At 40.2% G+C, this 15,222-nt stretch overlaps 1 protein-coding gene across 4 annotated transcripts in view; it reads left to right on the top strand.

Moving 5' to 3' along the window:
• galnt7 (UDP-N-acetyl-alpha-D-galactosamine: polypeptide N-acetylgalactosaminyltransferase 7) overlaps positions 1-15,222 on the top strand; it is a 114,214-nt gene that overhangs the window by 35,202 nt on the left and 63,790 nt on the right. For all 4 annotated transcript variants that reach the window (XM_077570322.1, XM_077570323.1, XM_077570320.1 and 1 more), the window contains 3 exons: positions 5,461-5,591; positions 5,750-5,829; positions 13,950-14,132. In XM_077570322.1, coding sequence (XP_077426448.1) covers positions 5,461-5,591; positions 5,750-5,829; positions 13,950-14,132 — 394 coding nt within the window. The remainder of the gene's footprint in view (positions 1-5,460; positions 5,592-5,749; positions 5,830-13,949; positions 14,133-15,222) is intronic.

Genomic DNA, 15,222 nt, shown 5'->3' with positions numbered 1-15,222 from the left:
TGAATAGCACAAAACTTGTAATTTTGCCAAAATCCGGCATTTCCTTTGAAGTGAGATAACTTAGTCATTTATGAATATTTTTTTCACTTTCAACCACTCAAAATGTTCAGTGGCATCAGACCTATCTACACATATATAGTTTTTATTTTTTTTTAATGCCCCCTATGGACAACAATAGCAGTATTATGCTAATAGCAAGACTAACTATGCTGTATATATATATATATATATATATAAAATAAAAGAATAATTTATATATTTCATATGACATAGTTAGAGGCTCAAACAAGTCCATAAGTCATAACAATAGAATTTTTTTATGCATGCATTTTGTATTCATTTATTAGCCTTTGGCGCCACCTAGTGGATTTTTGTGTTAACACTCTAAACACACAAATTCCTCTATTTTCATGTTTATGACTCGTCAAAGAAGCGATTGCATCAGTAATCATGGAAAATGCATTATAACACATCAGGTTTACAGCATATCAAAAACTCAATGAGCCAAAATCGGGCATTATTACAACAACTTCGTGTGAATCTCTCCCTCCTGTTTGGTAATAATTATAAATTACAGCATGGCGCCAATTTGAACTTCTACATTTTTAAACAATCCTGGTAAAATGTCAGGTCCCTAGTGCATATTTTTTCAAATGCTTTTTCTTTGATGAAAAACAGAAAAAAGCCAGAAAAGGGACAAATAACGCCCAGGGGTTAATATACAATAAACAATGTTTTAGAGTTATGTTTTACTAATAATGAATTACTTGATTTCTTATTAGGAATCATTACAATTTTTATTCTCTTTTTTTCTCTTTTACAGCTATGTTTTCTTTTCTTTTTGCCGAGTGGTGTCATGCTTGCAGCGATGAAGTGACGAGTTCTGGTGATGTGCTGTGTTTTTGTTATCCTCAAAAACAGAATGTTTGTTCAGTCATTGACATTGCATCATCAAAGAAAGCAAGAGATTTTCAACACTTGAAATTGGTGAATCATTTTAAAAATGAATTAAAAAAATAATACACACATGTGGGGACGATTAAGAGTAGTGGCGCAACGGATCATCATTGATCTGTAGTCGTTTCGGATCAGGCCCCACGGTTTCGGCTTGCGTACGATCCGAGGATTGGTTGGTGGGGGGAAAAAACTTAAGTGTGCATTCACAGTCAATACCATTCTGACATGTCAAGCTGAAACACACTCAACGTATCACGCTAAGCGTAACTTCAAAATAACTTTCACCCTATACTGTAATACATTGACGGCAGTGCAAATAGCCTTAGTACACTTTTACTTTGAAGTTGGCCCACTTTGTGGCGTGATGGCTACCTTGACTTCCCTTTTAGACGTTTCATCCTTGTAGTTGTTTGACATAGTAGTTGCGACCAACATCAACACAACGCTATCCCGAACTTTGTCTTCATTTATTTTATAAAACAATTTTGTCCATAAAAGAAAAACATTCAACTCAAAATGTCAAACTTATTCGTTTAGATAATAGGAACACAACTTTAAGCCATTAATGCCTTATTTTACACATAGACCATGTAAAAATAAGAATGTTTCTGCCTCATATTGAACTTAAAGTTGTGTTCCTAAATACTAAATTAGACATTTTGAATGGATTTTTTAAAACTTAATTAATGGGAAAAGGCGTTTTACAAAATAAATAAAGACACTAAATCCTAAACAGCTATATTAGACATTTTGAATTGATTTTTTTGTTTTATATATAATGGGAAACAATGTTTTGCAAAATAAATGAAGACAAAGTACTACGGTATTTATCTTTTCTTTTTTTCCTTTTTCTTTGCTGATCGGAAATCCGATCCGATCTGTGACTCAAAACCGTGATCCGATCCGAACCGTGACTTTTGTGATCCGTTGCACCACTAATTAATAGTATTGATTTGTGACGTGAACAAATTCTGATGTGAGGTATCGGCCCAAGGCTAGTCATATACAGGGCCAGTGCTGGCTCTTGCAGGGCCACCAACCCTGCATTAGCTAAAGCAGTGATTCTTAACCTTGGGCCGCAATGCCGTTTAGTAGGCCGCAAAATTTCAGTTTTGTAACTGTGGGCCGCAAGGTCTGCAGGCAGCTTTCAATTGAGACTATGTACACATGTAGCACGGTAAACAGAATTATTTCCTCCTCCCCGTGTGAAAAAAAAACATCCACACTGCCCCATTTGCTTAGAAAAACACATCCACATCATATTCATGATGTTTCCTTGTAAAGTCCATATTGTCCATATTACTGAAAGACCATTGATAAGTGATACAATGCTGCCGTCTGCTGGCCATTACTAGCGGGCGTTTTGGTATTTTACAACCCCAATGACAAGGCAGCGCTGCACAGATGTTACCCTGCCCATTGAGAAAAAACATAGTATAAGTCAAATAACGTTTTTGGCGGCATTCATTTGGATTTTACTATATGTCATTAAACGTTTTTGCCAGTAAAAGAGATAATAATACAAATTAAATAAGTTATATAAAAAAATTATAATAAAAAAGTACATATACAGTGCTGCTCAAAAGTTTGTGAACCTCTTGAGCAATTTGGACTTTCCAATTGTTTCAACCTTATTTTGTTGCTCAATTTGAACCATTAGATTTTATATGAAATAACAGGTGTAGCTTTATCAATTCAATGCATTCTTCTTCTTTTTTTTTATCAATTGTGTAGTCAAAACTTAATTAAAAAGAGTTTTTTTTTGTCAATTCATGTAGGTGCGAAAGTAAGTGAACCCTGAGCTGCATTGCTTAAAACAAGCAATAAAGTAGGATCAGGTAGGATAAATTGGTAGCTAAACTAACCACTGACATGGAACAATAAAATTAAAGATTTAGCAAAGAAATTGTGCATCACTGACTGAAACTGAGACAAAACCACGTCACTTTAGTCTTACCCAGGTGAACCCATCCAGGTCAGTCATGCTGAGAGGAAGAGAAATCTCAGGGGATCTCAGGAAGTGTGTAGTGACAGCACATCTGTCTGGGAAAAGCTAAAGTAATCTAAAAAAAATTTGCTTCATCATTCTACTGTGAAGCAGATCATCTGCATCTAGAGAACACTGAAAATGACTAAAATCCTGCCTAGAAGTGGACAACCTTCTAGAATATCAGCAAGAAACACACGAAAAAATATAATTCAGGTAAAAAGCAAGGGATTTTCAGACCTCTTTGCTGCATCTGTGACACATGTGCATGCTTCAACAATCATAAGAAAAGTCAACCGACAAGGCTTTCCAAAGCTGCCCATCTCATCTTTGCCAGCGAGTACCTGGACAACACTGAAGCTTTTTGGAAGTCCCTTCTGTGGACAGATGAGTCCAAAATGTAACTGTTTGGTGAAAAGTCAACACTGCATACAAGCAAAAGAACCTTCACCCTAGAGTGAAGCATGGGAGTGAGAATGTTAAGTTCTGGGCTGGCGTTTCATCCTCAGAACCTGGACAACTCCACATAATCCAGGGAATCATGACTTCAGAGGAATATTGTGAAACCCTGGATCAGAACCTGAAGCTGTTACAGCCTGGTAAAAGATGGATCATGCAACATGACAATAACCAAAGCATTCCAGAAATACAATCAAAGAATGGCTGAAGAACAACAAGATTCTTGTTCTTGATGTGCCCAGTCAAAATCCTGACTTAAATTCTTTCAAAATACTGTGGCGGGACCTGAAGCGGGCAGTTTATGCTAGACACCCATCCAAACTCTCTCAACTGGCTGCATTTTTCGAAGAAGAGTGGCAAAAATTCCCCCAAAGTAGATGTAAAAGAATGATAAATCACTAAAGAAAGTGTTTGGATAAAGATCTCATTGCAAAAGGAGGTGCAATGTCTGATTAAGTGAGAGGTTCACATACTTTTGCACTAATGAAATCTAAGTTTTTCTTAAATCAACAACTTTTGTTCAAGAATGAAGGACAATATTATCATTCTTTTAGTTCTAGTCCATTATTTTCAATGTCAGCATTGTAGGTTTGGGTATGACTAAACATTTAATAAGCTTATTTTAATATTTTATCCCAAAAAATCTGACCATGTCTGCAGGGTTCCCAAACTTTTGAGCAGCACTGTACATATAGCTACACATATAGATACACACACAAAATGTCGATAATGTCAATACCAATACTTGGACGAGCTGACAAAAAACAAGAAACAAACAAAAAAAAAGTTAGAAATACCTTTAACTGCTAATAAAAAAAAATAAAAATTGTAGTATTACCATCATTACCAATTGGGAAAAAGTTTAACTCTGTGCAAAGAAAAAAAAAATATATATATATTTTTTAAATAGCATAAATACCTCAGCATCAGCTATTTTGGAACAAGTTGTCGCTTAGTGCAGAAAAGTATTCAACTTCGTGATCAACTTCAAGTCAGGATGGAAAGACCATAATGCGGTGTCCTTTCTAGCGTAAGTTCCCCATCTTACTCGCGGTCTCCACAATGCGCTCCTTGTCTCAGAACCGCAGCAGTCAGACAATGATAGTTCGCGGGGGTTGGCCGTCCGGTCTGCGGTTTCCCAGGCTCCAATGTGCTCGGTCTAACTGCAGGCCGTCCGGGAATTTGATCGCCAACATCTTTGGGACAGTCAAGCAAATAAATCCGAGGATGTCAGCTCTCTAGGAGTCCTCCAGGAAGCTGACGAAGCAAAGGTTGTTCCGTCGGCTTCTGTTCTCCAAATCACTCACTTTGAGACGCAAGGCCTCGACTTCTGACTGTGTCGCTGGGGAGTTAGCTTCGAGCGCATCTACCAGAAAGTCAATGCGAGCCTTGTCGTCTCCAAGGCGTGAAGTCAAGTCCGTTAGCTTAGCTTCTACAGCATTCGTCGCGGACTGTATGGCGGTGAGCTTGCGCTCCTGGGTCTCCGAGGTGTCTTTGAGCAGAGCATAAATTTTGGCTATGTCCTTCGCCATTTGGTCTGTTGTATGAGTCTTTCGCTCACAGCGGGGGGAATCTGCCCCACTTGGGGATCGGCAGGTCTAATCAGTGCGTCTGCAATCCTTTCCTTTCCCGAATATATAAGCGGCCAGTATCTAAAGTTTAAATCAACATAAGCTCCTCTTTTAAAGCAAATAAGCTACACTAACTGCATAGCTCTCAGACTAAGCTGCCATCTTCATCGCTTGCTGTTTTTACAAATTATTGACCAACCTAAAGTGTTGAAAATGTCTTGCTCGCTTTCATGATGTAATGTTAATGGTTGAACGAACAAACGCTTTTTGGTGGTACAAGGTTTCGGCCTGACACTAGCGCTATATTCAGATGACTGTATCTGTCAAACCTTATCCGATTCACTTTCTTGTACCTTTGTAAAAATGTACTACCGTATATTTTGGGGGGAGAAAAAAGTCTGCATGTGCGCATCTGTGAAACTTTACCTCAAAATGGCCAATATGATTCTCACAACCTCCATCTGTTTTTGATCCTTCTTTGTGAAGTCCATTTGAAGGAACGTTTGGAGATGTACGTCAAGCAGTGGAATGGTCTGGTGAAACTTTACAGAAATGAGAAGAGAGAGGGTCTCATCCAGGCACGAAGTATTGGAGCCAAGAAGGCCACAGAGGGACAGGTATATCTCACAGTTAGAAATCCATCATAAATATTTCTCAGGACTATGGCTTTAGCAACATATTTGACATTTTAGAACTAGCATAGTAAATAATAAATGGTTTCTGGTTTCATTTGTTTTGGACTAAATAAATATACTGAAGTGTTTGTGTTTTTTAGGTGTTAATATACTTGGATGCTCACTGTGAGGTTGGGGTCAACTGGTATGCTCCACTGGTCGCTCCAATTTCAGAGGACAGGTAATGGTGATATAGTGGGTCAGGGAACCCCTTTAAATTACAATGTAGGTATTGATTTATAATAATCAGTGTTGGGAATAACGGCGTTTAAACTAACTGCGTTAGGTAACTGTTTTTTTTCATAAATGGACTAATCTAATTATTCTCCCATATTTGAAACGCCGTTATCGTATGAGAAATGCGTTGCGTACCCAATGTACAGACGATCCCCAACTTACGAACGAGTTACGTTCCGAGCGATCGTTCGTAAGGTGAATTTGTTCGTAAGTTGCTTCAGTGCTATATTTTGTATTATAATTTATGTTTAAAGAGAATACGTACAGTACTGTACTACGTATGTTAGAGAGAGAGAGCGAGAGACACACACAGTATGTACATGTACGTAATAAGATAAATAAAATGAAGTTTAACTTACTTTTGGAAGATGTACTCGATGCTTAAGGATTTGATGGAGGAGGAGGAGGAAGAGGAGGATTTTATATCATGAGAGGTTCTTTGTCGTCGCTGGAATGGGCTTCAAAAGTTACTTCCTCCTCCGTAACTTCAATGTAGGAAGAAGTTGTGGGTCGAGGAGAAGAAGGTTGAGGGTTGATGAGTATCTTCCTTGGAGGATTTACTAAAAACTGGCCGAAAGAAGCGATCTAACGACGATTGCACAGTTTTCTTCTTTTTTCATCATAAATGATGCGGTAGCACTGTATGGCATCATTCAATTGATTTGCAACCTTTGTGCAACGTTCAATATTTGGGTCTTGCTGCTCGAAGAGTGCGATGGCTTTATCTATGAGCGACAGGCGTTTCTTCTTCTTCCTCCTCCTCGACACGTTGCTGAGCCTCCAATGCTGGGTGAGCTCTCACAGTGCCAAGCGTAGGCATTAGCGGCGGAAAGAAGCACTACAGTACTCGGAAAAAGGTGCACAATACAAAATCTAACTTACAGCATCTCTTTCCGAACATTTTTTGACATGCGCGCAGACATGTTCGTATGTACCGTTGTTCGTAACTCGAATGTTCGTAAGTAGGGGAGCGTCTGTATTTATTAGATTCAAGGCTCGAAGTAAGCTTACAAGACATTGTGCGGTGAATAGCTCTGAAAATTTAATTTGCGCACAGTTAGTCACTGTTGTTGGACCTCGTCACAATTAAAGTGTCTTGAAAGCTGAAATGTACAGTATAGTGACTTTGATTTTTGAGGTGTCACGGGGAGCGTGTAACGACGTGACGGACGTGTCGTCCTTCTTCCTTCTGGACCTTAAGGCTTAGCATATTTTGGCATTTTAGCAAAGAGTCCACGTCCTCGCCTGGAACTTGTTTGACAACTTTGACAAGAGTGACATTAATAAAAAATAACTGTCCAGATTTGCCGAAAAACGTCCGCGATTTGTTGACAATCATGTTCCACCAAGATCCATAATGCGACTCCACAAGCACCACAACAGCAATAAAGATACCGGTAAGTCATAGTGACACGCGCTTGCCTAGTGTAATTAATAGCGCCAACACGAGTGCTAAACATGTGAAAAGTGTTAAAAGAAATATGCGCACACTCATGGAGGCGATGGAGTGACATTTGTATGTGAATGATGCAAGTTAAGCCTAGAGTTGGGCAGTTTTCTGACGTAAATCAATCATTAAACACGTCTTTATATGTGTAGAATTATAAACTGAACATATATCATCATACTCTCATATTTGAAAGTCTACAGAAGTATATGTTTTTCCAGAGAGATCAAGTGAGGTAAAGGTAAATAAGGTAAATTCCACTGATTGTCACACCCAACTAAGTGGGGACGAAATTCGTTCTACGCATTTGACCCATCTCCTGAGGGAGCGGTGAGCAGCAATGATTGCGCTTGGGAATCACATGGTGATCTAACCCCCCAATTCCAATCCTTTATACTGAGTGTCAGGCAGTGGAAGTTGATTATTTTGAGTAGTAAATAGAGTAGTAGTTATGGCTATGATTCTGGCCATGTTAGCATTAAGCACTGTATATTTTAATACCATTGGCAATTTCTTTTATCTATTACTGATCATTTTAGCCTGCAGCAATCATAAAAAATGCCCGGGAAATCCTAGAGGGACTGGCTAGGACTGTCTCAAATTATCAATAGATGACATATGTGCCACAATTTCACAAATCACCATCTATCTATCTAGTATTTATTTTATTTGTATTATTATTCTGAATGCTGTAGTAACTGGCAGTGGTAGAACATACATCACCACTCCAAATTTAATGAATTATTCTTATTCTTATTATTCTTATTCTTATTCTTATTATTGTATGATGTGTCATATTATGTAGTGAGGCATTTGTGTGACAAAAATACAAAAATAAATTAAAACACCCTATATAGCCTGGACGCAATTTGAATTCCTTGTATAAAAATATAATAATATTAAAAAATCCAAATTGTTTGCTATAAAAAAAAAAGTAGTGAAAATAGTTACTTTGCCTGGTAACGATTTACTTTTATGAAGTAATTAAATTACTAACTAAGTTACTTTTTTAAGCAAGTAACGCGTAACTATGACAAATTTTTTAAAGTAACGTTCCCAACACTGGTAATAATGCTAGTAAAAAATAAAATAAGCCCAAGATTCATGATACATATACAGTGTTCCCTCGTTTATTACGGGTGTTATGTTCCCAAAACTACCCGCGATTATTGAAATCTGTGTGAATAAATTTTTTTTTTAAAAAATCCCATTAATTATATATATTTTTTAATTTATGTTTTTTTCATTTTGGTATGATTTTTAGTTTATTGTGAATGCTTTTTCAGTCATTTATGTTATTTTTTCCATTAAATGTATGTTTTAAATATATAATAATTAATATAAATATATATTTTTCTTTTATTTAAAATGTTTTTTCATTCATTCTATATTTTTTTCATTTATTGTATATGTTTTAAGGCTAACACCACACCACACAGTTTATACATAGACGTTTATACACGACTCGATAGATGTTAACATTTTCACACATACTCTACGTATCTCTTATTTAACCCATTATGGCCTAAAGCGCCTGGCAAAACATGCCTCTAAAACCTAAGGGTGACTTTTGAGTGATCCCCCCCCCCCCCCCAAAAAAAAAAAAACACCTGAAGTTTTCCTGGAAATTCAACGATATTAAAAATAATTGATATTAGCAGATAGAAACACAATTCCAAAAACATTTCAGAGCTTACACCTGTGGCGTTCACACAAACTACTACCAGCTCAGTGGCCTTGTGGTAGAGTGTCCACCCTGAGACTGGGAGGTTGCAGGTTCAATCCCTGGCCGGGTCATACCAAAGACTATAAAAATGGGACCCATTGCCACCGTGTTTGACACTCAGCATTACGGGCTGGAACTGGGGGGTTAGATCACCAAATGATTCCAGAGCGCGGCCCCTGCTGCTTCTCACCGCTCATCGCTCCCTCAGAGGATGGGTCAAATGTGAAGAACGAATTTCGCCCCAGTTAGGTGGGGGACTATCAGTGGTACTTCAACTTTAACAAACCATTTATTATTATAAACCTTCAATCGATATTTATAAAAATCAGAAATAAATGTTGCGTCTTGGGGTATGTAATGCCAAATATATTTACCTTCATCACTGGAGCGCAGTTGTAATAACCTCGGGGATCAAATGGTAATTGTCCCTCGTCCATTCCGTTACAAAGCCGTGAAAATTTCCAACATCCTCATTGTCTACAAACATATTTCTTAACATAATGTCACTGTCAACTCGTTACACTGATTCAAATTACTCCCGCGCCGTTGTCAATCGCGTCATTTATTTCATGACTCCCGTGAATCTGCATCAACTGTAAATGCTTGGATAAAATTCCAGGACATGCTACAAGGCCCACGTCACCCTCTCGTGTATATTCTGATTCATTTAATTGGTTGAGAAACCAAGAATCGGTCAAAACTAAACAAAATGACATATCCGCTCTCCCGGGTTTAAAGGGAGAAGCGCGGTCACGCGCTCCCGGCTTTAACGGTAGACGCGTGGTCACGCGCTCTTGGGTTAAATATAGTAAGTCTACGCACTCCCAGTGTTCGAACCTTTGTAAATTTTAAAATAATGATAATAATAAGAAAATAGAATTAAACTAATATCCAAAACATTTATCCATCCATCATCTACCGGTCGGGTCGCGGGGGCAGCAGATTTAGCAGGGAAGCCCAGACTTCCCTCTCCCCAGCCACTTCAGCCAGCTCCTCCAACGGGATCCCAAGGTGTTCCTAGACCAGCCGAGAGACATGGTCTCTCCGCCGGTGAGACATGCCCGGAACACCTCTCCAGGGAGGCGTCCAGGAGGCATCCTAACCAGATGCCCGAGCCACCTCAACTGGTTCCTCTCAACGCGGAGGAGTAGCGGCTCGACACTGAGTCCCTCCCGGATGGCCGAGCTTCTCACCCTATCTCTTAAGGGAGAGCCTGAATACCCTGCGGAGGAAGCTCATTTCGGCCGCTTGTATCCGGGATCTTGTTCTTTCGGTCACGACCCACAGCTCGTGACCATAGGTGAGGGTAGGAACGTAGATCGACCGCTATATCTAGAGCTTCTAGAGCAAGATACTTGAACTCCACTTGGGGCAGAATCTCATCCCAGACCCGGAGAGGGCACTCCCTTTTCTGACTGATGACCATGGTCTCAAATTTGGAGATGCTGATTTTCATCCCAACCGCTTCACACTCGGCCGCGAACTGCTCCAGTGAGAGTTGGAGATCATGGCTTGAAGAAGCCAAAAGCACCACATCATCTGCAAAAAGCAGAGATGCAATGTTGAGGCCACTAAACCGGACCCCCTCAACACCTCGGCTGCGCTTAGAAATTCTGTCTATAAAAGTTATGAACAGAATCGGTGACAAAGGGCAACCTTTGGCTGAGTCCAACCCTCACTGGAAACAAATTCTACTTACTGCTGGCAATGCGGACCAAACTCTGACATCGGTCGTACAGGGACCGAACAGTCCGTATCAGGGGGCTCGGTACCCCGTACTCCCGAAGCACCCCCCACAGGACTCTCCGATGGACACGGTCAAAAGCACATGTGGACTGGTTGGGCGAACTCCCATGCACATGGTCAATACACAACATACGCGTCCATGTGACATGATCCATTCCGTCATGACGCATTTACGTAAAGACAGAGCATGTGCAAGCAGCCTCACCATTCCGATTGAAGTTTTACATGATGCTCGTTTCGACGAAAGGTATATACCACCCCTGTGATTCCAAATGAAATTCCATTCGGATTTAGCTTTTCATTCCGATTGAAGTGTTTATATTGAGTATTTTCCCTTCGTTTGGCTGTTCGGATTCATTCTAATTGGAATACATGGCTCCATATAAGCTTGGACGGACGCCCATTTTGTTGACAATTGATGATTAACGGGAATTTTGTAAAATTGACTAACTAAGCATTGACGGAAGGGGGTTTATGTCCGTCATTGTAATTGTCTATCCGACGATAAATTTGGGACGTTTGTCATTGACGAATGCCCACGTCTTTTGACTCACCGCAGATTACTGCCACCTTTTTCCTGGGACTGCGCAAGAGCTACTCTGATTACTAAAATGCTACAACAAACGCAAACCCAGTGTTTATTATTAATAAAAAGACATTAAAATGTCTCTCAAGCTTTGTTAGGAATAACAGCTAACAGTGTTGCAATCATGTTATGCAATAAACATGCTACAAATTATCACCACCTGCTTTGTGTCACATACTGACACCATAGCAAGTGCGATTAGAGTGACAGCCACTTTAAAGAAAATATCCAGACTCAAAATCATTACTTTCAAATCATGATGACTAAGGAACATGGCTGGGAGGTCATTGTTTGTTGTGCGGTCCACAGTGATGGTATCATTAAGTGAATTGCAAGTCAAAAACGTGTACACAATCTTGCTAACACATTCATGGTGCAAGCAGGAACAAAGTTAAAAGTAAAAAGCAGTGTTTAAAATGGTTAAATATTAGAGATGTTTCTGTTGTTTTGCTTTTTATGCAAATTGATTTTGGTGACAATCGCTGTTATTGGCTGTTAGACAGGAAATGCAAATCAGTTTTTACTTTACTTTCCCCTCCACTAACCTGCCTGAGTAAATCTTTGACGTGAAGGTTAGGTTTGAAAAAATAGTGGGCATTTCATCAGTATTGACGGAAGGTCCATCAGTTCATCAATGAGAGATGCCATGGCGGACGTCCATTTTGCTGATGGAATGGCGTATGATGGATTTGACATTACAATGCCGTTCGCCTTGAAATATTGACGGATTGACGATGACGGAAGGGTGTCCTGACTGTTGACTATTGCTGAATGACGGAGGCTCAAAATTAATTGACGCGCCCACTCAGAGGCAACTCTCGGCCACTGATTTTTGTGGGGATTCAAAATATTATTTGCCGTTGCATGATGTGGTGACATTGGATTGTACACCCTATTTCTGGGTTTAAACAAGCAAGACACAGGTGCCCGCCAGCTGTCCAGTGTCATATTATATACACAATTATATGCAGTACAAAAATTTTTCATTTTACTTAAACATTGAAGTAATCTGAAAGCTGAATTCTCGCGGTATATGTTCACAAATACTACAAGTATACATCTTGTACTGCTCCCGCTGATATGTTCGCAACTGACCTTTTTTAGGTCGGACCAATCCAGTTTTGTTTAAAGCGGGACAAAACTAGAAAACGCAGATGGCCCTGGGAAAAACACAGTTTTACTCACCGTTACCTTGTTGAATGTTGAACAGCGAGAGACATTTCATGCATTTTTATCTGGTAAAGGTTTTATTACTTTTTTTCCCCCCTAAGACGAGACCGAACACGACATTTTCATCCATTGCCGTGATTGGTCAAAACAAACGTGCACAAGATGCTGTATCGTCCAATCAGCTCAAAGTATTGTCCAGAATGTCCCTCCTTTACCGAACGGATCTGCCGAATGAAGTTCCAGATTGATAATGTGACGAACTCCCTTGAGTAAATCACAATTATCAATCTAGCTTGTAAGGTTAACACTGAAGCATATTTACCATTTCATATTAGAACATTATGGATGAAATATTGTGATCATGATTTTGCCACCGGCACACGAAGTTCACCGCGAGCGCTCATTCAATCTGAATGGTTTCAAATCTCATTCATTTGGCCACCTCTCTAAGTCTAGCCCAATCATCATCCTCACTTTCCAGCATCCACCATCCCTGAGGCGGGAGCCACGCCCATGGGCCGGGATAGCGACGAGACTGTGGCTGGAGCTTTCATTCAAGTGAATGAGAACACACGGATTGTGTGTGTTCGTGATTTTATTTAAATTTTTTTACCACAACCATTAAAAATTCATCCACTAGTACATGTTAATTTGTAAATATGGTTCAGCGTTGTTAAAAATACTATTATGTTTATTGTTTATCCTGTATTTTTATGACTTTGATGATGGCCAGCGGACGCCTTTGCCTTGCTCGCGTTAAACCAGGAAAGGAAATAGGCGTGTGCCACAGAGTTGCTCACTCATAACTGTCAACCAATCAGAGGACAAGGATGACACGGCCCCGCTCAGCCCCAGACGATGGGCTTAGAGATGGTTCTAAAAGGCACTTCCGCTCAGCCCCTGAAAAGTTAAATGGAAACGCAAACATCCGGGGCCAACCAAGGCCGACTCCAGTGGCACCAGTCTAGTGGAAAAGCGGTAACAGATAATAGAATATATATATATATAATATAGAATATATAATATATAGATGGTTATGTTGGTAGTATGGAATCCCATCATGGTGGCGATGAGAACGACTTGACTAAGGGAGCATGAGACTAGAGCCTGCTCTGGAAGAGAGGACCTCTAAACCAGAAAGAAAAAGCGCAAAGAAAACAAACTGCTGAACCTTATAGGTACAAACATTGCAGACAGCATGCTGCTAACTAATGTTCCTCTTTGTGTCTCCATTTGTTTTCCTTTTATCCCACCTTTATTGTCTCATCACCTTTTCTTGACAAACCTTATCCCATTCGTATTGTTGTCTGTATATATTGGTAACCACATGTTCCCCCCATGTGGTTTGAATGAATGGCTATTCTTCTGATGTCACTCCTTTTCTAAAAGAACGGTGTGTACTGTTCCTTTAATCGACGCCATCCATGGGGAGACGTTCACCATTGAGCCCCAAGGTGGAGGAGATGAAGACGGCTTTGCTAGAGGAGCCTGGGATTGGAGCATGCTGTGGAAGAGAGTTCCTCTGAACGAGAAGGAAAAAAAACTCAGAAAAACTCGTACTGAGCCATATAGGTACTGAAAAATAATATCTTACGAATCTGTTGAGAGGTCAATCTTCGTTAACTTTTAAAGGGTTAAAATCTCGGATCATCGATTTTATTTGATATCATTTGTCATTATTTTTTCTATATTACTCTGTTCTATATTAAAAAAAAAAATTCATCGCAAGCTTTTATTGTAATGTCACTGAAATTATTAAATGCACGTGTCTCCATTCAGATTCGACAATAGGGGTGCAACAGTACAGGTAGCCTACGGTACGGTCCGTACTTCGGTTTTGGTACGTGATTTGTGCGTAAAGAGAACAGTCCCCCCCCCCCCAAAAAAAAAAAATCCCTTTATTTTGCTCGTCACTAGAGATGCTTATTCATGTTGCTCATGTTTACTTTAACTCATCTTGTCCGGGAGCGAGTTGCCGCATTTCTGCCTTTGGGGCGGTCATTTGTTTTGTTTTGTTTGTGGTCTCTTGGGCCATGGGCTGCATCAGAGTGTGCACAACGTGGGGTTGGCGTGGACCTCGTGGCATTTCCTGGAGTTTTGTTTAGGCGTTAATGGCTGGTGCAGATTCGTGGGATGATACAGTCCGCATTACAGCAGACGCTGCACCGATCTGCCTGTTCTACTGCCCCATCATGCCCTCACTCGTAAACAAGACCCCAATTACTTGAACTCCTCCACTTGGGGCAGGATCTCATCACCAACCCGGAGAGGGCACTCCACCCTTTTCCGACTGAGGACCATGGTCTTTGATTTGGAGGTGCTGATTTTCATCCCAACTCAATCTTCACACACTGCTGTGAAGCACTCTCGTGAGAGTTGGAGATTGCGGCTTGAAAAAGCCGACAGCACCACATCATCTGCAAAAAGCAGAGATGCAATGCTGAAGCCACCAAACCGGACTCCCTCAAAGCTTTGGCTGTGCCGAGAAATTCTGTCCATAAAAGCTATGAACAGAATCTGTGACAAAGGGCAGCCTTGGCGGAGTCCAACCCTCATTGGAAACAATTTACTGCCATGCCGGCAATGCGGACCAAATTCTGACATGGTTCATACATGGACCAAACAGCCCGTATCTGGGGGCTCGGTACCACATACTCCCGAA

Source organism: Vanacampus margaritifer, chromosome 7 (assembly GCF_051991255.1).
Source record: "Vanacampus margaritifer isolate UIUO_Vmar chromosome 7, RoL_Vmar_1.0, whole genome shotgun sequence".
Taxonomy (NCBI): Eukaryota; Metazoa; Chordata; class Actinopteri; order Syngnathiformes; family Syngnathidae; genus Vanacampus; species Vanacampus margaritifer.
Note: the sequence above shows the minus strand (reverse complement) of the source record. Positions and strands in the feature narration are given on the sequence as shown.